Source organism: Protopterus annectens, chromosome 7.part0, assembly GCF_019279795.1.
Source record: "Protopterus annectens isolate FY-2018-M chromosome 7.part0, PAN1.0, whole genome shotgun sequence".
NCBI lineage: Eukaryota > Metazoa > Chordata > Ceratodontiformes > Protopteridae > Protopterus > Protopterus annectens.
In genome coordinates this window covers 851659792-851685149 of record NC_056739.1, presented here as the reverse complement: position 1 = coordinate 851685149, position 25358 = coordinate 851659792, and the positions used below count along the sequence as shown (strand labels likewise).

General features: G+C 47.2%; 1 protein-coding gene across 2 annotated transcripts in view; it reads left to right on the top strand.

The window, feature by feature from the left end:
- The window catches only part of IARS1 (isoleucyl-tRNA synthetase 1), a 1809950-nt gene that overhangs the window by 1341569 nt on the left and 443023 nt on the right, over nt 1-25358 (top strand). For both annotated transcript variants that reach the window (XM_044077404.1, XM_044077403.1), the window contains one exon: nt 10089-10172. In XM_044077404.1, the coding sequence (XP_043933339.1) occupies nt 10089-10172 (84 nt within the window). The remainder of the gene's footprint in view (nt 1-10088; nt 10173-25358) is intronic.

Sequence of the window (25358 nt, the reverse complement as noted above, 5' to 3'; positions counted from 1 at the left end):
AAACAAAATTTCAGATGGTCACGCTGCAGTCCATTCTACCCCTTTTGGGGCGGGACAACTGGATGTGCTCTGTAGATCTCCAGGATGCGTACTACCACATCAAAATGAGCAGACGCTCCAGGAGATTCCTCCGCTTCAGGCTGGGAACCAGTCATTTCCAATTCAGGGCCCTGCCCTTTGGACTCACTACAGCCCCCCGAGTGTTTACCAAATGCATGGCAGTGGTCGCCTCTCATCTGAGACGTCAAGGATTCCAAGTGTTTCCGTATTTAGACGACTGGCTCCTTACAGCCCCCACCAAGCATCTTCTGCTTCTTGCCAGAGACTATACCTTTCACACATGTCAAACACTAGGCATTTCAATAAATTACGAAAAGTCTGTCTTGTCGCCTTGTCGTGTTATTACCTTTATAGGCGCAAATCTAGACACAGTCAGCATGTCAGCCAGACTCACAGAGCAGAGAATAGCAGACATACACAGACAAGTCTCTCTTGTCTTGCAGAGCAACAAAATCAAAGTCAGACTGGCCCTGAAGGTCTTAGGAATAATGGCGGCTGCTATCCCTCTCCTTCCTTTAGCCAGATTCCACATGAGAATCTTACAATGGATGCTCTTCACACAATGGTCGTACCAACAACTTCCAATGTCCCATTCCATTGCGATAACACAATCATGCAAGAATCATCTTTCTTGGTGGGTCACATCCCCCCAGCTCTTCCTAGGAAGACCCTTTGTTCCTTCCCCTCCGGTTGCTACACTGACAACGGACGCCTCCCTGATCGGGTGGGGGGGGGACATTTCCAGGGCAGGACGGTTCAGGGCATATGGCAACCTTTCGAACGCCACTTGCACATAAATGTCCTAGAGTTGAGAGCAGTGCTTCTAGCGTTGCAAGCCCTACAAGACTCTCTTCCCAAAGGAACTATAACAATTTAGACAGACAATATGTCTGTAGTGTGGTACATCAACAAACAAGGCGGAACCAGATCCTACCCCCTATGTCGAGAGGCAGTCAGACTGTGGCAATGGGCGATTTCTTCTCAGCGGTTTCTGTTAGCAACGCACATTCCCAGGAAGTCCAATGTGATTGCGAACAAATTGAGCAGAGCTATTCTCATGCCTCACGAGTGGTCTCTGAAGAATTCAGTGTTGGACAAAGTCTTTCGAAAGTGGGGCCGTCCTTGCTGCGACCTTTTCGCTTCTCCCCAAAACAGCAAGTGCGATGATTATTTCACCCTCTTTCCCCAACCAGGCCATCCCAGCAGAGGCGCTCTAGTCCACGATTGGCCCCGGGGACTTCTGTATGCTTTTCCTCCCTTTCCACTGATATCTCAACTAATACAGAAAGCCATCGCTCAAAAAGCTTCCATGATCCTCATTGCCCCCTACTGGCCTCGACAGGTTTGGTTCCCATTTCTTCACCGTTATCTGTTGGAGCAACCCTGGCATCTGGACCCAGTTCCAGACCTCTTGACCCATCAGTTGGGTCAGTTGCACCGCTCCCTCCCTTCTCTGAACCTCACAGCATGGTTCCTCCAATTCCAACTCTAGCCAGGCTTCCTCTAATATCTCACTTAGTTCGAGATATTTTAATAGCCTCTCATAAATCTTCCACTCGGAAGATTTATCATAGTAAGTGGAAACGTTTTTCCTATTGGGCGCATTCAAAGGATATAGATCCTTTCACTGCTTCCATTCAATCAGTTCTAGATTTTCTAGCCGAACTTTTCCACTCAGGTTCGTCTCCTTCTACCATCAAGGTTCAATTGGCAGCTATATCTAACTTTCATGTTGGAGTCTCAGAGTCCTCCGTTATGTCTCACAAACTCTGCAAAGCCTTTTTAAAGGGAGTTTTTCTCCTCAAACCACCTATCAGGGATCCTCCTCCTGTATGGGATCTCAACTTGGTTCTGACGTCCTTGATTCTTCCCCCCCTTTGAACCTGCGGCTTCATGCTCAATGAAGTTACTATCTTGGAAAACACTCTTTTTGGTAGCTATTACTTCAGCCAGAAGAGTCTCTGAACTTCATGCTCTCTGTAGTAGAGCTCCTTATCTTTTGTTTCATAAGGATAGGGTGTCCTTACGTACCAACCCGTCCTTTTTGCCTAAGATAGCTTCACCGGCAAATTTGAATCAAGCCATTGATCTTCCTGTGTTCTTTCCTAACTATTCGAACAGATCAGAACAAAAATTACATTGGTTAGACGTTCATCGCCAACTTAGGTACTATTTAGACAGGACCAAACAATTTAGGAAGTCTGATCAACTGTTCGTTTCCTATGCAGAAGGCAGAATGGGCCTTCCAGTTTCTAAGGTATCTCTTTCTAGATGGCTTACTTCATTGATTACCTTTGTGTATGAGATCAGACATCAACAGTTGCCAACCAAACCCAGGGCTCACTCAACTAGAGCTTTAGCTACATCTACAGCTTTCCAAGGCAGACTGCCTATTGATTCGATTTGTGCTGCAGCTACTTGGGCTTCTCCCCATACCTTCATTTCTCATTATAAGTTGGACTTGGCCTCCAGAGACCGAGCCAACTTTGGTTCCACTGTACTCAAGAGTCTGTTCCGATAGGCCACCTGGGACAAGGTGCTAGGGACGCGGTCCCATCCAGCAAGAATGAAGGCGAGATAGACAACTTAACATTTAGAAGTTATGTACCTACCATAACGTTCCATGTTAGTTGTCTTCTTCTCGCCTTCTTTCTTGCGTCCCACCCTCCTTCCCCCTAGCCTGGACAGACCTAGAGGAGTTTGTTTGTGACCTTTATCCTTTCTACCACCTCTATATATGTGTGTGTGTGTATATATATATATATATATATATATATATATATATATATATATGGTTCTGGGTCATAACATCGACAACTAAGAACATCGACACAGACTTCACCGACGCGAAAACACCGACACAGAAATGATCGAAACTACAAATCATGGACATTTAACAGGTAAGGGGTTTACATATAGCTAATCATGCCTACCATAAGGACTAAGTAATACAATTATCGTAACACATGCATAACACTGCCACACTTACTAAAACATGGTAGGCATGATTAGCGAAATCTAAACCCCTTACCTGTTAAATGTCCGTGATTTGTAGTTTCGATCATTTCTGTGTCGGTGTTTTCGCGTCGGTGAAGTCGGTGTCGATGTTCTTAGTTGTCGATGTTATGACCCAGAACCATATATATATATATATATATATATATATATTTCCTCAGTCAGGTTTAGGACACCTTTCAGTCAGCCTATAGAGGTGGGTTATCCTTTTTCTTCCATATTATGGAATTTTCCTAGCTGAGCCTAGCTTACAAACGAGATCTGAGGAGTTACCGCCTAGCATTGTGGGATATAGGGGAGCCTCGAGCCGGTGGAACTAACTCTCGAGCTTTTAGAGTGGCCGAGTCGGAGCCGAGGTTCGGCTCCGAACCCATCCAGCAAGAAAGAAGGCGAGAAGAAGACAACTAACATGGAACGTTATGGTAGGTACATAACTTCTAATTTTGAACTAAAAAATTCACTTGCTCTCTGCAGCAGGAAGGAGAGCTAGAGAGAGGCATACCTCTCAAACCTCTTAACACAAGAAATCGGGACAAAGCCCAAAATAATGGGTGGACAAGGTCCCAAAAAATAGAAGCAGATTTGAAATAATAAACTGGGAAAGTTGCTAGAATAATAGGATTTGTTAGCAAGCATTTTCTGAAAGATATGCAGTCTGAAGCTCAAATGTATGTCATTATTTAGTGACTTCAGTCCATACTGATTTGCCAGAAAACCACAAGTTTTATGGGGAACAGAACAAAAATGTAAGGGAAATATCTGGAATTCTGCAAAAATATGGACAGTTGAAAGGTATGAATGGAAGGGAGATGTTCATCGTGTTTCACTGTTGCAGTCATTACACTTGGGTTATCCTGCTGGCAGGCTACCCGCAGTCGGCCTGAATTCCAAAGTCTTGGTCCGGCATCGGTTGCTGTCACCTCTTCCTGACGTTAGTGCGTCAGGGGTATAAAAGATGCAGCCGACACCATTTTCTTCAGTCTTTCTTGCCCGAAGCAAAAGCAGTTCGCAAGTGCCGGTCGGCCGACAACTGAGATTTTCGAAATTGAATTTCAGATCCGAAGTCTTCTATAAAGCTAAGTACCCCTTTGGGTAAACTTTTTCCTTGCTCCAGACCGATGTCAGAAAAAGTTAACAATTGTATTTCTTGTGGGAAGCAAAGGATTTTAACTCTTACTGTATTCCTTGCCTAGGCCCTGACCACGACGTTGCTAGTCGTCGGTTTTGTGCTAGATTTAACCAATGCACTATTAAACGTCGGTACGATTTTGCTTTTCATTATTTTGGCCAAAGGATTAACTACATAATGCCATCGGAACAGCCGACGACCGGAGTTCATAAAAAGCGCAAGGAAAAAGAAAAGAACAGGCATTCGAGGTCCAAAACCGAGCCTCTTCTAGGCCAGTCACCGGTTCACAGTGAGGTGCTTTCGCAGCCCATGACACCCGCTACCTCAGAGCCACAGGCCGCCTCCAACTCCCATGTGGCGACAGCTAGGCCTCTGGATACTCAAGGTATTGGGCCTTCGGAAACTAATCCCTCAGATGGGTCCGGAGCCGCTGAGCAGGCATCGGCTTCTGAGGGTGTTTTCAGACCTGCACAACCTTATATCAAGCCAACTTCAGCATCAAAGACAAAGACTAAAACAGTTTTAAAGACAAAGAAACAAGTACAGCACTCTCCAGGACATTCTTCCATGCCGGCACTGGACAGATGGGGGAAAAAGTTTACACTTCTGCTACCTTGGCTGTAAGGGCTTTAAATTGTCAGGTTTCATATGCTTAAATATCAGCAATATTTAATGTCTCTGTTAAAACAGAAAATGTTAACAAATTCTGAATGGGCTGAGAACAAGGAATTGCAGGATTTATTGCATGCAGCTGAACAAGTGGGAAAACATACTTTGCAATGTGGTTATGATTCACTGGAGGCCTCTTGCAGGGCCGCTGTAACAGGCTCTGTCATTAGAAGGCATGCTTGGTTAAAGGAACAGACTCTGCCTGATCATGTTAAAGTAAAATTATTGGATGTTCCATTACAGCATGATACTTTGTTTGGTGTTAAGGCAGAAGAGGTGTTAAAGAAAATGGAGGATAAAGCTAAATCTATGCAGACAGTGAAGGATTTCTTACAGGTGCAGCTACCCAGATTTAGCAGGAACTGGCCTTCTAAAAATTGGTCCTTTCCCGTGTCAGACAGGCCACAAAGAGGCAGATACAGATGCCCTAGAGGCAGACAACAGCCCAGGGCTCATACAGGCCCAAACAGTGGGGTGCTTCTACCTCCAAAGCGGAGAAGACGAAACACAACCATATAGGAAACAGTCCCATTGACTTCCCTCTGCCAATGCCAAGCATTTTTCTTTTGGCAGCACCCTAGGGGGGAAAGCTAGCACTTTTTTCGCAAAATTGGCACATGATTACCCAGGACAAATGGGTCTTAAATATAGTCTCTCAGGGCTACAGGTTCCACTTTCACACCCTTCCAAAGGCAAAAGGTATGGCAGACCTGTCACACAATCAGTGGGCAGAGGCACAAAGCCAAGTTTCATCTCTCATGGACATGAGGGCTATTCAGCCAGTGCCACAGCAAGAGCAGGGACAAGGATTTTACTCAAGACTTTTCTTAGTACCAAGAAAGGACAATGCATGGAGACCGATTCTGGACCTGTCTATTCTAAATGCTTTTCTGGACGTTCCGAAATTCAAAATGTTGACTCTGCAGCAGCTTCTGCCCATGCTGGGCAAAAAGGCTTGGCTTGTAACTTTGGACCTCAAAGAGGCACCTGCATGACCCAATCAGACAATCTTGCAGAAGATACCTCAGATTCATAGCTGGCTCAATGCACTACCAATTCTCTGCACTGCCCTTTGGCTTATCTACTGTGCCCAGGGACTCGCAAAATGCCTGGCACCAGTAATTGCATTTTGCAAACAAAGAGGAATTCAAATATATCCCTACTTGGACGACTGCCTTATTCAAGCAGAGGCCAAAGACATTCTACTAAAGCATCTGACGTTTGTAAAAAGATTACTAATTTGCCTAGGGTACACAGTAAACGAAAATAAATCAAAACTAGTACCCTCTCAAGAGATAATATTCCTGGGTGCAAGTTTAAATACAACTGCCCAGATGGCTTATATCACGCCAGACAAACAAAGGCAACTGACTTCTTACTTCGAAAACATGGCAACAAAGACCCAGTTATCTGCAAGAAAAATTCTGCAGGCTCTGGGCTACATGGCCTCCTGCATTCTGCTAATTCCATATGCAAGACTGCATACGAGGAAACTACAATGGTACCTAAAAAGTGTTTGGACCCAACATTGCCATAGCCTGGAATCATTAATTTCACTCATTCCCTGCCTGCAACAGGAGTTTCGATGGTGGGCACAGGCCTGTCACCACAAAAAGGGACAGCCATTCACTTTAACCACAGACAGGCAAACACTAACAGCAGATGCATCAGATTATGCCTGAGGGCCCACATGGCAGGAAAATGTATTTAGTGCACATGGCCCCCAAGCCAAAGGCATCTACACATCAATCAAAAAGAGATGATAGCTGTACAAAATGCCCTGACAGCCTTCAAGGACCTACTTCATCCAGGACAGCTGCTGATAAAGATGGACAACACCACAGTCATGTGGTACATAAAGAAGCAGGGGGCACACATTCCTACCCCCTCTGCAGACAAGCCATGATTTTGTGGAACACAGCATTGACTTACCAAGTACACCTGCAAGCACAATTTCTGCCAGGAAAAACAAATGCTCTGGCAGACTAACTTAGCAGAAACCTCATGGACCCTCACGAGTGGAAACTAGATCCACAAATCTTCAGCATGATAACAAGAAAATGGGGACGCCCAGACATAGATCTTTTTGCCTCCCCTCACAACTGCCAACTTCAGAGATTCTGCACAAGGACTAATCACAAACAAGCATGGAAAGTGGATGCTCTGTCATTCAGCTGGAACAACCTCACAGTATATGCCTTTCCTCCACTGCCTCTCCACCCCCAAGGTACTCCTAATGGTCAAACAAGAGAAGCCACAAATGATTCTGATTGCCCCGGATTGGCCACGCCAACACTGGTACCCAATCCTAAGGAGCTTGTCCCAAGGCCCAGCCTGGAAGCCTTAAATTCCTCATTTACTGACCCAACAAAACAATCAGATCCTGCACAGCCAACTCAGAACTCTAAACCTAGCTGCATGGCAGATACTGTAACTATTCAGAATACACCTCTCTCTAAAGCGGTTATGGATGTCATTGTGGAGGCCAGGACGCCCAGCACCAGAAACTTTTATGCAGAAAAATGGAAGAGATTATGTGCTTGGAACCAGGCACAAGGAATTGACACGCTTGTTCCAAATATTCCTCAGATTTTACAATATCTAACTGAGATGCTGGACAAAGGCCTATCCTTCTCATCAATTAATATCCATGCCTCTGCCATTTCAGCTCATTACAATACAGACCCGCCTATTTTTTCATATCCATTGCTTAGGCAATTCCTCAGAGGGGCCAAAAACATAAGACCTCCAAGGAGAGCACCAATACCTGCATGGGACCTCAATTATGTCTTGTGAAAAACTCACACTGCCTCCTTTTGAGCCAGCCAATGCAGCTGAGATAAAATTCTTATCATGGAAGACAGCTCTGCTCCTAGCAATAACTTCAGCAAGAAGAGTCTGAGTTACAGGCACTAATGGCTGTGGAACCTTTTATTATCTTCCATCCGGACAGGGTTTCTCTAAGGACAAACCCAACATTTATGCCTAAGGTAGTGTCCAGTGTGGCTCTTAACCAAACCATTCATTTGCCTACTTTTTACCCAAACCCGCTTCTGCATTCTTTGGACATATGCAGGCAGCTACGCTTCTACTTGGACAAAACTAAAGCTTTCAGAAAGACTGAACAACTTTTAGTGGCATATGCTGCAGGATCACAAGGAAAGGTGATCTCAAAGCAGACTATTTCAAAATGGATAGGACACTGCATTCGTTTCTGCTATTCACAACATGGTAAATCAGTGCCTATGGGCATTAGACCACATTCTACCAGGGCAGCAGCCACCTCAGCAGCCTTCCTCAGAGGAGTACCCACCAAGGGTATTTTGGAGGCTGCAACTTGGACTTCAATGCACACTTTTACTAAGCACTACCACTTGCCTCTTTACTCTACTCTAAATTCAGAGCAGGCTTTGCCACTGCAGTCTTGCAGGGCCTTATAGCCACTCCTAATTCTATTTAGACCCAGCCGTCCAACCTCAGCTTTGGGATTCAACCCAAGTGTAATGACTGCAACAGTGAAACACGATGATCATAGTACAGTTGTGTACCTACCATAAATGTAGATGTTAGAGTGTATTCACTGTTGCAGTCCAGGTTACCCACCCACCATCCCCCTTTCTTTGCTGGGATTTATCTGTACTTCTCTATCCTATACAACCTATGTGGTATATTTGCTTGTAGATGAAGGTATTGTTTATTTTAGTCCATGCTTTTATTAGCAATGTTTTTTTAGCCTACCCTTTTGGGGGCACCTGACATCTGGGGCAAGAAAAACTGAAGAAAATGGCGTCTGCTGCATCTTTTATGTCCCTGGCGCATTGATGTCAGCAACTGACACCGGACCAAGACTTTGGAATTCAGGCCGACTGCGGGTAGCCTGCCAGCAGGATAACCCAAGTGTAATGACTGCAACAGTGAATACACTCGAACATCTACATTTATGGTAGGTACACAACTGTACTTTCTTCTGGCACCACTTGAATGTGTGCTCCCTATCATAACCTTTATAAATAGATTTACATTCCTCTCCCCTCAAAGGGATCACCACTGTACAAAATAAAGAAAATGTCTTTCAGTCAAATCTCTTGGTCTGTTAATTAAACAGTGTTAAATCTTTCTATTAATTTGCCAGCAGATTTACTACAAGAACCCCCCCCCCAATAGGTTTAGGTCACATTCCCCCTTAGTCCTCTCACTGCAAGTCTCTTACAATTAACTGGCCACTACTTTTTAATTGCTAGCTCCACGAGCCTGAGAGTCAGTTCCTAGTGAAAATCAGTTCCTGCTGAAAATTCAGACTACATCTGAAAAAAAAAAATATCCATTTAGGCTAAATGCTGATACTTCACAGTGGCTGTATCACTTAGTGGTACCTTCTGCTGTTACTGAATCTCAGTAGGTAGAATGAATACATCAGTCACCCCAAGTTCTCTCCAAAACAATTTTTTTGGTTATGGGGTCAGGGGGATTTATAAAGGTTACCACATTGTGTACATGTTGACTAACTTTTCTGAATGAGTAGACAGCAAATGTACTGTGTTAGGGCTGTTCTTGAGTTCAGAAACCTTACCTCATGGTGTACACACAGTGTACACCTTTTGTTAACTTTAATGAATACCCTTTGTCCCTCTTCTGATTTTTAATGTGTTTACAGTTTCTCCTCCTGTATTACTTTCCTTTCCACTACCTTACCATCTAGTATCCTGTAAAGTTTGTAAATAGTATGAATAACATGCATATGGTCACTCCCTGTTTGAATTTCATTGACTCTAGCTTGTAAGGCGGAGTGTTATGTTAAAACTATTTTCTGAAAGAAAGTCATGGCTGTATTTTTGTTTTAGTTTGTAGAAGGCTGTCGCTGAAATTCTAATACTTTATTCTGGAAAATATACTCATTCGAGTTTTTTTTGTACTCCCGGAGTGAGCCTGAAAATGATTTTGATGGATCAGCATTCTACCCTCAATTAAATAAATAAATGTTTTGAAAATGCAGACTGTAGTAGGTAACCATTGCAAATAATTTTCTGTTTGAAAGATAAAAACAAGTGTGAACTCTGAACTGAGAAAGAGGCGAAGATTGTAGGTGTAATTGAATGTTTTCACTGCTGCTGTACACATTTTTTTTTTTGCTGTAACACTAGAATGCACTCAGAGTTTGTGAGCTACTGTAATTGTTTAACTGTGTGGAATAATTCACTAGAACGTTTTGTTGCAGTACCCTCTGAAAGAAGTGGTGGTCATCCATCAGGATCCAGAAGCCTTGAAAGCTATCCAGTCACTGGAGAAGTACATCTTAGAGGTAACTCCTGCCAATTCTGTCTTCTCTTGTTCGCCATCCTTACATGTTGCTTTCTTTTTCGGCATTAATAGATTAGTTGCCGAATGAAGTGCCACTTCACACTACTTGGATGCAATTAACTTGAGCATGTGATGGTCAGCAAGATGTCTGCCACAGGAACAAAAAAATAGCTTTCAAGATAATCATTGTGCAAGGAAATAGTGGAAAAATAGACTTTAAACTGACTTATGACCATTTTTTCTGATTTTTGGATTTTATTCTTTGGTACATTTTTTTTATCCTAGGGTACCTTTCTGCAAAGCATGTTTAAATAATACATTAGTGTAAAAATTACATTGCTTAAAACAGTGCACTTAAACAATAGATCTGATGCTATCCCTGTCATTATTTATCACGGATGAGTCTTGGATCTGAGCTGGCAACTGATGGACAGATCCAGAGCTCAAGCTCCTCCCTTTCCCACAATCCCCTGCTGACCTGTAACCCTCAGATCTCTTTTGCCGCAGAAATGCTAAGGACGTAATTCCAGTAGCTCAGTCCTTCGTGTAGAGAGAAGTGTTTTTCCTTAGGGGTTTCTTATCCTTTTGGGTTAACTAGTCTTTCCTTAGTCTCTAAGATTTTTAGTGCAATTACTTCTAGGTTTCCTCCTCTCCCGGTACTTTACTCTACTTTTTTGGTTCCCACCCTTTCTACCGAGGTACCCCCCCCCCCCCTGCATAGCTAGTTATTTAAAAAAAAATAGTAGTTTCTCTCTCTTTTTTGTCCCCTCTGTATTTTGGTCTAAAGTCTTTCCCCTCTTAGTGGGGCGTGTGTGTTCTGCCTGGTCAGTATGTGTGCCTTCAGCATTATGTCAGATAAGCCCTTTAAAACATGTTCCTCATGCGGTCGAAAGATGCCTCATTCTGACTCACACGAGGAGTGTTTGTTTCGGAGAGTCCCATCTCAAGATTTTGTGTGACATCTGCGCCGGATTCAATCCGAGGGCCCTCATGCAGCGAAGAAACAAATTGCTTCTGAAAGGGTTAGCTAAGGTTCATTCTTTGGTTTCGGGCTCTCCCTCCTCAGCTTCCCAGGATCCTAAGAGAGGGGGAGGCCCTTACCACCTCCTAAGGGATCTCCTTCAGAAAAGTTGAGGCTTTCGGATCACAGATCCCTGGATCTGAGCCCAGCCTTTGTGACTTCAGATCCGGGCTCTTCTGCACCGAGGTCCTTGGATCAACTTTTCGGATCAGACGCCTCGACACCTCAGAGGTCTTCGGATTCGACTCTGTGCAAGCCTTCCCCGGATTCATATAGCACACCGGTTAGAGCGTCGGATCCTCTCAGGGCTTCTCATCCCATCGTTATCTCTGATCCAGTAGTCATTGGTAGCTCCCCCTCCAGATCTAGGTCATCGGATCTGATGCACTGGAATAGGTCCCCTTCCAGAGACCGTAGGACATTTTCTAGATTTGTAGCTAAATTGGGACAGTCCTCTGTATCGTCCACATCTTCAAGAAGTTTACTACCCACAGATATGGACGGGATGATGAGGAGTTTCCTCAAGGCCCAGATTGAGCTGGGCTTGTTACCGTCCCCAGTTCAATTACCTAAGGGTCCTTCTCCACACACAGGACTTCACTCTCCTCTTACAAACCATTGGGGTTTGGAATGCCAGGATAAAGACTTTCCTTGTGAGAGGTCGACGGTGTCTGGTATCCCCCCCCTTACTGACACCGTCAGGGTCGCTGACTGGTTCTGCAACATTGCCCTTGGAACAGTCTGCACCTCAGTCCCATGAGGTCTGTACTGGCTCCCTGGGGTGAGGTCTGGCCCGAAGTTTTTGGACTGCTCCCCTCCCTTAGGGCCATCTGCTGTGGACAGCTCGGGGTTGATATCATCTGGAGGCTTTGTTGCTGCGTCGGGTCCCTCCTCTCTTCCTGGGCAGCTGCGGTCATGAGAGAGGGGAGGGGGAGAGCTTCTTCCAGCTCATTGACCTTCTGGGAAGTAGAGAGGATTTTCTCCAGCTTTGGCAGTTGCCTCTCCTTTGGATCTAGGTCCTCCCCTGCTCCTCTCGACCTTGGGCGGCGAGACGTCATCATCCTTCCAGGAATCCTTTTTCACAAGCTGGAGCAGAGGATTTAATGGTAGATGCCACCCCAGAGGCAGAGGGGGTTCGCAGAATCGGGGCTCCCTGGAGCTCTTCTCTGAGAAGCCCTAGTCAGTGCTCCTGAAGTGCTGCTGCCTGACTGTCCTGCCGTAGAGGCAGTCGGGGGACAATTCTCCCTGCCCCCACTAGCCTGGACAAATATCTTCTCAGATCAGTGGATGTTAAGGATTATTTATAGGGGTTACGTCAGTCTCCCCGGTATTAAAATCTCTTCCAGGCGTTACACCCTGCCAAAGGGAGTTGGCCCATCTTGAGGTTCAAGACCTTCTTTTAAAAAGAGCCATCCAAGAGGTCCCAACAGGACAACAAGGGTCCGGAACTTACTCTCACTTCTTTTTGGTGCAAAAAAAGACTGGGGACCTGCGTACAGTTTTGGACCTCGGAGAACAGAATCTGTCAGTCCAGAAGTCCATGATGTCCTTCAAGGATGCATCTGCAGTCCTAACAAATGGGTTGTCCTGCCTCAGGCAGCCCTTCGGTCGGCCGGATTCCAAAGTCTGGGTCTGGCCTCGGCTGATGTCGCACTTCACCCGACGTCATAGCTGCAGTTCAGCGGGTATAAAGGCATCAGCCGATGCCATTTTCCTCAGTCTTTCTTGCCGTGTGGCGCCCGAAGCAGAAGCTGTTTGCAAGTGCCGGTCGGTCAGAACCAGAGATTGCTACTACCGAAGACTTCTAAAAAGCTAAGTACCCCGTTGGGGACTCTTTCTTGCCTCAGCCGATGTCAGAAAAAGTGAATAACTGTTTAACTTGTGGGAAACAAATACCTCATAAAGATTTCCACTCTTACTGCCTACCTTGTTTAGGCCCAGACCACGACGTAGCGGCTTGTCTAGCCTGTGCTTCCTTCAACCGACGGACACTTAGACGTCGGTCGGAGTTTGCAGAGGAGTTTTTCGGCTCCGCTTTTGCTTATAACATGCCATCGGAGACTCCGACTTCACAATTAGCTAAATAGCGTAAGGAAAAGGACCGACACTCGCGGTCCGCGGTTTCGGCCGAAACCGCGGTTAAGCCAACCGCGAGTGTCTCGGTTTCGGCCGAAACAGAGTCTGCGGTTCTTCCTTCGGCCGAAAGCATGCCTCCTACAACCGAGGCCTCATCCAGCTTGGCTGAATCTGCTACGGAAATTCCACCTGCTCTTACAGGTTCTCAGGATTTATCGGATACTATCCCCTTAGATATATCTACTCCTGCACGTGGAGCTGCTAGGCCCCCTGCATCCATGTCAATTAAGGCTTTTGCCAGGGCTAAAGCAGCTAAATCAACAAAGACCGTGCCTGCTAAAACCCCCTCTCACAGGCCTAGCTCTAGTACTCAAATGCTTAGTCTAGCAGAGGATCTCATTTCTTTGATCAGGGGATCCCAGCCTCACCCTGACAGGGCTTCTCACCCCTCCAGAGAAGAGGCCTAGAGCAGAGCCCCCTGAGCCAGTTTCTTCTGATTACTCCTCTGATTATTCAGACAATACAAATCCCCCAGAAGGCCCTTATTCTCCATATGGGGACTCCGATGCAGAAGACTCCATCCCTTCTGCCTCTCCTCCTGAGGAATTTTCTTTTGGGGAAACCTTGCATGCTATGAGAGAACAATTTCAATGGCAGGGCCAGGATTTTTCAGACTCTAGGAAAAGGCTTAGGACCTTTTTACATTTGCCACAGCATAGGCCTTTAGCCATTCCTCCAGTACTTACAGTTGTGGATGATGCATTTAATGATGCTTGTACTGCTCCTGACTCTCTTCCTCCGGCCCCTGCTAAGCCCGACAGATACTACAGGGTTCTGGACACACATTATCACTTGTATAAGGCTCCTATTGCAGATCCTGAAACTATTTCACAGGGCCCCAAAGCTGTAGCAGCTGCCTCTACAAAAAAAACCCTCCCCTCTGAAAGAGAATCTAGGGCTTTAGAGAGATGGGGTAAAAAAGTGTATACTTCTTCTACTCTTTCGGCCAGTGCCTTAAATTGTCAATTCCACATGATTCAATATCAGGAATTCCTGTTAGATCAGCTAACTAAAAAACTGTCCTCACCTGAGCCTTTAGACCGTAAGTCCCTTCAGGATTTGGTACATAACACTCAGCAGGTCAGTAATCATTCCTTAAAATGCAGCTATGATGCACTGGAGGCTTCCTTTAGATCAGCTATGACTGGTACAGTGATCAGAAGGCATGCATGGTTAAAAGAGCAATCCTTACCAGACCATGTAAAGTCCAAGCTTCTAGATGCTCCCATGGAAAAGCACAGATCTGAAGTAGGATATTCATTTGTCTGCAACCTGTGGGTTATGGATCCGATATCGGATCCGAACCGGCATGGTTTTCCAGCTATGGATCCAAGCTCTCAGCTCCTCCCCTCACCCATAATGCCCTGCTCTACCCTCATGACCCCAGATCTCGTTTGCCGCGCTGGTGACTGGATTTGTATTCATAGCTCTCAGCTAAGTGGTGATTTATTACCTGTTAAAACAGAAAATTTAAAGTTTTTTGTGTATTTCTGTGTGAAAGTTTAGGTTTCCCTCTTTGATAGTTTTATTTTGAGTTAAATTAAGTAATTTTTTTCCCTCCCTGCTGTTAGAGTGTGTGTGTTGGGCCTGTGTGTCTTTTTGTTTAAGTTACTTTTAGTAGCTTTATAGATTATGGCTGATCAGCCTAAATCTATTTTCTCAAATGCTCGAGTGTGGCCATAAGCTCTCACCGGCTGATAGCCACACGGTGTGTTAAGTGTCTCGGGTTGAACACCTCACATCTGGTTGTTCCATTTGTGCAGGGTTCAACCCCAGGGCACTGAGGAGCGGAGGTCCAAGCTTGTCTTGGCGGGTCTTTACCGCCAGACTCGGCTCCGACCTCCGCTCCTTCGGGAACAACTGTGGCTACGTTGTTCCCCTGTGGCACCCCTCCTGCTCCTGGGACTCAACCTCCCGTTCTGGAGAGGAGAGGATGCTAGAAAAAGGACCCGGAGGGAGAAGCACCTGGCGGGCGAGACCTCTGTTTCGGCCCGCCAGCCAAGCGGCTTCTCCCGGCTCCGTCGGCTCGGTCCCCTCCTTCTCGGCTCCGGTCCCCTGTGTGCTTTTCACGGGTCCTGAGGAGGAGGAGACCCGATCTCCATCGAGGCTATCGAGGAGGCACTCCAGGCCTACCTCGGTAGCCTCGAGATCTACATAGCCTTTCTGATGCTGATCTGGACCGGATGATGAGAAGGTTCATCCAGGCCCAGATGCAGATGGGAGTGCTCTTGCCTCCTCCGGGGAGCTCAACACCCTTTTTAAGCCTATTGCTCCTTCTCCGACCGCTATCCGGGTTGAGCAGCTGAAACCGAGCAGCCGGGCCGGGGTGGGTCGGCGCCGATAGTACTTGGTGCCGGATCCGACCCTGCCCTCGAGTGCGTCGGATCCGACCTCTCGGAGCCTGGATCCGAGCCTCGGATCCGGGGGGATCAGTGCTCCTTCGGCGCCGTCTGTGTCGGAGTACTGTCCCTTCGGATCCGGAAGCGCCGGCTCCGTCCACTCTTCGATCCGAGGGGAGCCGATTGTCGGATCCTTTGGTGGTCGGCTCCCCGGCTTTTGATGTAGTGGAGAGGGCTCTGTTGAGGGTCTCGGACCCCCGGCACTTGTTTCGGCTCCGTCCCGAGGCTCCCTCAGCACTGGGCCAGGCTTCCACCATCCGGCCCCTGGGACAGCCCGTTTCTGTGCCCCAAGTTGCTCCTATGGAGCAAATTGCTGCGAGGACTCCTCTGACAGCCCCCAGAGGAGGTCCTCGCAAGCATACGATAAAGGAGGCACATTGACTCCCCCGAGTCTCTCACAGAAGACACGGACTTGGAGGAAGGGGAAGGCTCCCCACGGTCACCCCCCGAGGATGTCTCCTTTGGAGACATCATGGAAATGCTCCGTATAAGGGGGGGGTGGTCTGCCGTCAAGTCTTCCTCGGAGTCCGTGTTCTTGGAGGCATTTGAAGCGGGCCGTCTACCTCTTGGGTGTCCCCCCCTGCCGGCCCCTGGTGGACCTTATTACCACCAGGGCGTGGAAGGAACCGGACACCGTGGAGCCAATTCCCAAAAGACCGGATAGGATCCTTAGTCCGCCATCCGACCGGGCCCATTGGAGTAAGGGGCCTCCGGTAGATGCCATGTTGACGGCGGCCACAAAGAGGAACTGGCTCAGGAGAGTCCCTCAGTCCACCCACCGAGCAAGGAGTCTCGGATGATGGACCGCTTGGGAAGCGGATGTTCAGTTCGGCGACCTTCTCGGAAAGGGCGCTGAACTATTTGGCACATGCCATTAGGATGCAGCGAGATCTTATTAAGGAATACGCTGCATCCCCCCCCCCCGAGTCCATTTCGGAGGAGGACAGAGTTCTGCACTCCACCCGTATGGCCACTCTTAGGTCAGTTACAAATACTTCTATGCGGCTACTCTCCCATGCAGCGGAAGGCGCCGCTAGAGCTGAGGGACAGGACTGGTCACTAGGCGCCAGGCCTGGCTCCGTCCTGCGATTTTCTGAGCCCTTCAAGCGTCGTTTAACGCCTTTGATGGTTCTGCTCTGTTTGGCAAGACCGTTCGCAGGCGTTGACCCAGAGCGAAAAGGCGGGAAGATGCTGTCTGCCGTGAATCCGCTTCTGCACCCCAGAGGCCCTATTCTAGGAACCAAAAGGGTCAGAAGAAGATGTGGTTCGAAGTCGCAGCAGTCCCAGCCTGCTCGGACAACCAGTCCTTCCGTGGCAGAGGAGGACAGGGAGGGCCGCCCTAGAGGCAGAGGGCTCCCAGAAACTTGGGTCCAGGGAACCTTTCTCTGAGCGGCCAGCGCAGCAACCCTGAGGGTTGCCCGACTGCTCTACTCTGGAGGCAGTCGGGGACGTTGGGCACCTAGCGGCATGGGAGTCCATAACATCGGAGCGCTGGGTTCTCCAAATCATATCCAGGGGATATCGCATTCCTTTCCTTCACCTTCCAAAGTTGAAGTCCCTCCCAGACGTCCCACCGGTCAACGGAGGCAGCTTTGGCAGAAATTGGCCATCTGCTAAAGAAAAGAGCCATCCAGCCCGTTCCCCAGACCAGATCGGATCAGGGTTCTACTCCAGATTCTTTTAGTGCCAAAAAGACGGGGAACTAAGACCAATCCTAGACCTCTCTCTCTTGAATCTGACAGTCCCCAAAGAAAAATTCAATGAATGGTCACTCTGCAATCTATTCTCCCCTTCTGGGAGAAAATCACTGGATGTGCTCGATAGATCTCAAGGACGTACTACCACATCCTGATGGACAGGCTCAGGAGGTTTCTCCGCTTCGGCTGGGAGCCAGTCACTACCAGTTCGGGTCCTTCCCTTTGGTCTCACCACAGCCCCAGGGTGTTCACCAAAGTATTAGCAGTGGTAGCGGCCCACCTGAGGCTTCAGGGGTGCAGGTCTTTCCCTACCTGGACCACTGGCTTCTTACTTCCAACAAGGCATCTACTTCTATTGGCGAGACTCCTTTCTCCATCTTGCTCCCTTTCTGGGCATCACAATAAATACAAAGAAATCCAACCTGGCCCCACAGCTCTTAGATTTTATAGGGGCCAGGCTAGACACAAGGAGTTTACGAGCCTTCCTCACTGCGGACAGAGTTCTAAATCTGCAGCTCCAGGTGCGGGCCATTCTCCATTCAAGTTCTGTTCCAGCGGAGTTGGTCCTGAGGGCTCTAGGGTCCATGGCATCGGCTATAGCACTTCTTCCTCTTGCCAGGCTCAATATGCATTCTACAGTGGACGCTCTTAGTACAGTGGTCATACCTTGCTCTCCCATGCATCATCCCATAGCGATCAGCAAGGCTTGCAAGCGGTCCCTCTTGTGGTGGCTCCACTCCCGGATCTCCACAAAGGCCCATTTTGTGCTTCTCCCCTCGCCACGGTGACCACGGACGCCTCCCCTCTCGGGTGGGGGCACTTTTGAGCGGACCGTCCAAGGCACGTGGAGCGATTCAGAGACCTTACTGCATATCAATGTTCTAGAGATGAGAGCAGTGCTCTTAGCGTTGCTAGCACTTCAGGACTTTCTTCCCTTGGGAACAATTGCGATTCAATCGGACAACATGTCTGTTGTCTGGTACATCAACAAGCAAGGGGAACAAGGTCTTACCCTCTTTGTCGGCTGACCATGAGAGTTTGGGAATGGGCAATCTCCACCAATCGCTTTCTAATAGCAACGCACATTCGGTCGGTCCAACTTCCTTGCGGACTACCTCAGACGCATCATTCTGTCCCCTTACGACTGGTCTCTCAGTTGTCAAGTAGCGGAGCATATATTCGCACGTGGGGAACCCCTTCATGCGATCTTTTGCTTCTCCCTCAAACACCAAGTCGACAGTTTTTAAGCTCTAATACCTCCTCCCGGATGTACCCCAAGAGACGCTCTGGTGCATGCTTGGCCACCCGTCTTCTGTATGCCTATCCAGCCTTGCCTCTGAAGCTGCAAGTACTACAGAAAGCCTCTCGGGAGGGTTGCAGAATGATTCTCCTTGCTCCATTCTGGCCTCGACAGATCTGGTTCCCCTTCCTAAGGTCTCACTCGGTGAATCCTCCTTGGATTCTAGATCCCATCCCGGATCTGATATCCCATCCATCCTGCATTCCTCCTCGAATCTGGACAACCTGAAGCTGACCGCTTGGCTGCTCCAGTTCCACTCTTGATAAGGACTCCGGTATTTCATCACCGGTTAAGGCAATTTTGGTGGCAGCTCATAAACCATCCACTAGAAAGGTTTACGAAGCAAGTGGAAGCGTTTCTCTTTTGGTAGGGCGGCAAGGCCTGAATCCCTTCACGGTTCCTCTTCCTTTAGTGCTTGACTTTCTAACCACTCTCTTTAACGGGTGCCAGCAGTTCCACAGTCAAAGTACAACTGGCGGCAATTTCTCACTATCACATTGGCCATGACTCTAATCCTCTTATGTCAGCCAAATTGTGTAAAATTTTTCTTAAAGGTACTTTTCTTCTCAGGCCCCTATAAAACAAGCAGTTCCTCCTTGGGACCTTTCTCTGGTCCTACAGGCCTTGACCGCCCTCCTTTTGAGCCAGCGGCTCGGTGGATCTCAAATTCTTGTCCTACAAGACAGCCTTTTGGTAGCCATTACATCAGCCAAGAGAGTTTCTGAACTTCAAGCATTATCAGCTAAACCTCCTTACTTGGTATTTCATCGGACCGTGTCTCCCTCAGGACCAACCGTCCTTTCTTCCTAAAATCTTCTGAAGCAAACATCAATCAATCCATTAACCTCCCTGTTTTCTTCCCTAAATATGAAAACAAAGGTGAATATAAGCTACATTCACTAGATGTTCACAGGCAACTTAGATTTTATCTGAACAGGACAGCTGGTCATAGGCAATCCGACCAGCTGTTTATTTCCTTTGCAAAATTCAATTTGGGCAAGCCAATCTCTAAAGTTTCTCTGTCCCGCTGGATTTCACAGTGCATTTTATTGGCTTATCAAGCTTCAGGAAGGCCCGCGCGAGGGTGTTCATGCCCATTCAACCGGTCAGTATCTACCTCGGCAGCCTTCAAGGCTAGGATTCCTCTAGATGATATTTGTGCAGCAGCCACGTGGGCTTCATCTCATACGTTTATTTCCCACTATAAGTTGGATCTTGCATCTAGGGTAGAGCATTCTTTGGCTCAGCGGTGCTCGGAATATCCTTCCATGATGGCCGCCCAAGATTCAGGTAGCTGGGGACTCTGTCCCACAGGTTGCAGACAAATGAATATCCTACTTCAGATTTAGAAGTTATGTACTCACCATAACGTTCCATCTGAGTAGGTGTATTCATTTGTCTGCAACAATACCGCACCTCTATCCCCCTGGCCTTTCAGTTTCCTGCATATTCTATGTTACCCTTTTTAGGGTGTTGTTGCTTTGGCAAACTCGATCTGAGGTCATGAGGGTAGAGCAGGGCATTATGGGTGAGGGGAGGAGCTGAGAGCTTGGATCCATAGCTGGAAAACCATGCCGGTTCGGATCCGATATCGGATCCATAACCCACAGGTTGCAGACAAATGAATACACCTACTCAGATGGAACGTTATGGTGAGTACATAACTTCTAATTTGTTTGGTTCCCCTGCACAGCAAGTGTTGAAGAAGGTGGAAGAAAAAGCTAAATCTGTCCAGACAGTCAAGGATTTCTTACAGGTCCAGCCTCCGAGGTTTAGTAGGAACTGGCCTTCCAAGAATTGGTCCTTTCCAGACACCACCAGAGCACAGAGAAGCAGAAATAGACGCCCAAGAGGCAGAGGTCAATCCAGAGGTGCCTACAGGGGACGTCAGTGGCAGCCTAACAGCCAGAGAAGTACTGCCACAGATCCAGCCACTACCACTTCCACAGGACAATCACAGTGACTTGGCTCTGAAACCGCCTACCAGGGAGCAACTAGAAGCACCCTTAGGCGGAAAGTTAGCCTTATTTTCAGTAAATTAGCATTACATTACAGGAGACAAATGGATTCTGCAGACAATAGACAAAGGCTACAGGTTTCACTTCCATACTCTTCCAAGGAAGAGAGGAATGCCAAACCTACCTCCAAACCAAAAGACAAACGCTCTACAGCAAATAGACAACTTACTAAGGATGAGAGCTATAGAAAAGGTACCGGCTATGGAACAAGGACAAGGATTTTATTCCAGGCTTTTCCTGGTACCAAGAAAGAAAAACCAATGGAGACCTATCCTCGACCTGTCCGCTCTGAACACATATCTTATTGTTCCAAAATTCAAGATGCTGACCCTACAGCAACTTCTTCCCATGCTGGGCAAGGAGTCTTGGCTGGTGACTCTGGATCTCAAGGAGGCATACCTGCACGTCCCCATACGACCAAATTGCAGAAGATACCTCAGATTTCTTGCAGGATCAGAGCATTATCAATTCTCAGCATTGCCTTTTGGCTTATCTACTGCCCAGAGTATTCACGAAATGCCTGGCATCAGTAATTGCTCATTACAGGCTTCAGGGAATTCAAATTTAACCATACCTGGGCGACAGCCTGTTCCAAGCGGACAGCAAAGACAAATTAACAAAAGATTAGAAAAGGTTATTCACCTACTACAAGCCCTGGGATACACAGTCAACACAAAAAAGTCAAGGCTGATCCCATCCCAAAGGATAACTTTCTTGGGTGCAGAACTGGACACATCAAACCAGATGGCATTCCTCACAGCAGAAAAGCAGAAGCAACTACCACCTTATTTCATGGCATTAACAGCACAGAACCAGCTTACAGCAAGGAAAATCCTGCAAGCCCTGGGTTACATGGCATCCTGCATAATATTGATTCCACATGCCAGACTACATATGAGGAAGTTGCAATGGTACCTGAGGAATTTATGGTCTCAGCACAAGCACAGCCTAAAAACCCAAATTCCAATAATTCCATGCCTGAAGCAAGAATTCCAGTGGTGGGCCCAGGCCTGTCAATCGAACAAAGGACTGCCCTTCCACAAGCCTCACCCAAACCAGACTATCACCACGGACGCCTCAGACCTTGGTTGGGGGGCACACATGGTGGACAAGTGCATACAAGGCTTATGGACTAAACCGTGTAAAAAATCAAAAGAACGGGAGAAACAGGAATTAAAATTAACCTTTCTTAAAGGGGATTTGCTTGGGGGAAAAATTTTTTTTTTTTTTTTTTTTTTTTTTTTTTTTTTTTTTTTTTTTTTTTTTTTTTTTTTTTTTTTTTTTTTTTTTTTTTTTTTTTTTTTTTTTTTTTTTTTTTTTTTTTTTTTTTTTTTTTTTTTTTTTTTTTTTTTTTTTTTTTTTTTTTTTTTTTTTTTTTTCCCCCCCCCCCCCCCCCCCCCCCCCCCCCCCCCCCCCCCCCCCCCCCCCCCCCCCCCCCCCCCCCCCCCCCCCCCCCCCCCCCCCCCCCCCCCCCCCCCCCCCCCCCCCCCCCCCCCCCCCCCCCCCCCCCCCCCCCCCCCCCCCCCCCCCCCCCCCCCCCCCCCCCCCCCCCCCCTTCAGCTGAAGGGTTTCTGAATTACAGGCATTAATGGGCCCCCCCCAAAGGTAACCAAAAAAACCCCCTTTTTCCTTTATTCTTTTCCCAAAATTTTCCCCCCCAAAAGGGGGAAAAAGGGGTGGGTTTTTCCATGGGGAAAAAAAAAACTAATTTTTCCTTAAAGCAACCCACCATGGAAAGAAATACTCTTCATGATGCAAAAGTGCTACAAATCAAAAATACAAGGAAGTAGCTCCAGAGGGCCGACCTTTTCCATTATGCGACAAACTACCTTTAACACAGAACAACTTAAAAATCCACCCCTTGAAAAACTGAAAGTTTAAATTAAATGAAAAAAGTTTTGGGTTTTATCTTCTCCCTAAAAAAACTTATTCAGCAATGAAAGATATCTCATTTGGAGTCAACAAAAGGGAGATGCATCATTGGCAAACATAGCTAACATCCTGGAATATTAGCAGAGCTTTCCACAATGGCCTGTCTTACTCCTCCATTAAGATTCATGCATCAGCAATTTCAGCAAATACAACATGGATCCTCCAGTCTTTTCTCAACCACTACTCAGGCAGTTTCTGAGAGGAATTAAAAAATGTAATGCCACCAAGGAAACCACCATTGCCTACATGGGACTTGATCTTTGTGTTAGAAAAGATGACACTTCCCCCTTTTGAACCAGCAGCAACAGCAGAATTACAGTACTTATCTTGGAAAACTGCTTCCTGCTTGCAATCACTTCAGCTGAAGGGTCTCTGAATTACAGGCATTAATGGCAGTACAACCCTTCCTTATCTTCCATCAGGATAGAGTGTCCATGAGAACTAATCCTACCTTTATGCCAAAGGTGGTCTCCAGGGTATCTTTAAACCAAGCAATACACCTACCAACATTCTTCCCCAACCCACAGAACAGGGGGGAAAGATTACTGCATACCTTGGATGTGCACAGACAATTGTGCTACTGGACAGAACCAAGAACAATAGAAAAACTGACCAGCTTCTGGTAGCATATGCAACAGGAATGGAAGGAAAAGCAATTTCAAAACAAACAATCTCAAAATGGATAGGAAATTGCATTAGATTTTGTTACTCTTTTCATGGAAAGGCAACTCCAGAAAACATCAGACCTCACTCCACAAGGGCTACAGCCACTACTACAGCTTTTAGGAGTGGCTACCAAAGACATTTTAGAGGCTGCTACTTGGAGCTCCGTGCATACATTTGCCGAGCAGGTTTTGCCACTGCTGTTTTGCAAGGGATCTTAACCACACCATAAACTCTTAGTGCCTCCTCCCCAGTTTGGCTAGGGTATCCTACCCATTTGTTAGGACTGCAGATGCATCCTTGAAGGACATAGTACAGTTTTGTACCTACCATAAATGTAGATGTCCGAGGGGTATGCATCTGCAGTCAGGATTACCCCCCTCCTTCCCTCTGTGGTACTCCTAGGGTATTTGCCCATCTTGTAGCTAGCTGGGGAATCTATTATGGTGTATTTGTTTGTATATATGTAAAACATGTTATTTCTATTTGCTCTCTATTGTTTGGAAATTTTTGCATTTATCCAAATTTAGCCTTCCCAGAGGGCACCTGGCATCTGGGGCAAGAAACACTGAGGAAAATGGCGTTGGCTGATGCCTTTATACCCGCTGAACTGCAGCTATGACGTCGGGTGAAGTGCGACATCAGCCGAGGCCAGACCCAGACTTTGGAACCCGGGGACCAAGGGCTGCCTGAGGCAGGACAACCCATTTGTTAGGACTGCAGATGCATACCTCTCGGACATCTACATTTATGGTAGGTACAAAACTGTACTTTATGGATGGTCACTGTTAGTCCATTCTGCCTCTCTTGTGCAAGGACAATTGGATCTGCTCAGTGAATATCAAGGATGCATGCTGCTATATCCAGATCGATAGATGCTCCAGGAGACACCTTCACTTACGGTTAGGGGCCAGTCACGAGCCCTGCCCTTTGACTCAAACCCCCCCCCCCCAGGTATTTACCAAATGAATGGCAGACCATCGCAGGCTGCAAGGCATTGAGGTTTTTACAATATCTGGATGATTGGTTCCTCACGGTACCCCACGAGGTATCAGCTGTCAATGGCCACCAATTATACTCACAACCTCTTTCAGGATCTTGGCGTCATGGTCAGTCTGCCCAAATCCAGTCTTTCTCCTTAACAAAACCTGAAGTTCATTGTGGTTCAACTGGACATGGTTTCAGAGACTACAGCACTCTCCCTATGCTGAGTTCAACTTATTCGGGATCAGGTCTATCACTTGCTGGTTCTGGAGCTTCCAGCAGCCTACCTAATTCTACAAGCGTTAGGCTCGATGGCGGCTGCCATTCCTTTAGTGCCCCTAGCCAAGCATCACATGTGGGTTCTGCAGTGGACATGGGGCAGTTCAGTGGTCCACTCAGGTTCATCCCACATCCATGCCTGTCAGGATGACTCAGTTGTGCAGAAATCACTTTGCTTGGTGGCTTCAGTCTCAGGATCTGATACTCAGGAGACCCTTCTGTCTCCCCTCGCCCAAGGCCTCAGTGACCACGGACACCACTGTGTTGGCGTGGAGGGAGCATTTTCAGGGAAGGACGGTTCAAGGCACGTGGTTCCCCCACAGAGACCAAATTGCACATAAATGTCCTGGAGATGAGAGCAATCCTTCTAATGTTGCAAGCCTTTCAGAAGCATCTCCCTGTCAGGACTAAAGCATTTCAACGTGGTGGTAGTCTGGTGCATCATCAAGCAAGGGGGAACACAGTTCTATCGCCAGTGCAGAGAGGCCATGAGAGAGTGGAAATGGGTGGTGTCTTCCAGGTGCTGTCTTCTTGCAACTCACATTCCCAGCAGTTCCAACGTGCTGGCCGACAAACTGAGTAGCCATCTTGAGTCCTCACGAGTGGTCCCTGAACCCATCAGTGGCACGTCAGATATTTGACCGTTGGGGTAAACATTGATGTGATCTCTCTGCCTCCCTGGTCAACCACAAATGCAGCAACTACTTTGCCCAGATCCCCCCTAATGGGGTAGTCAGCCAGGGATGCTCTGGTTCACA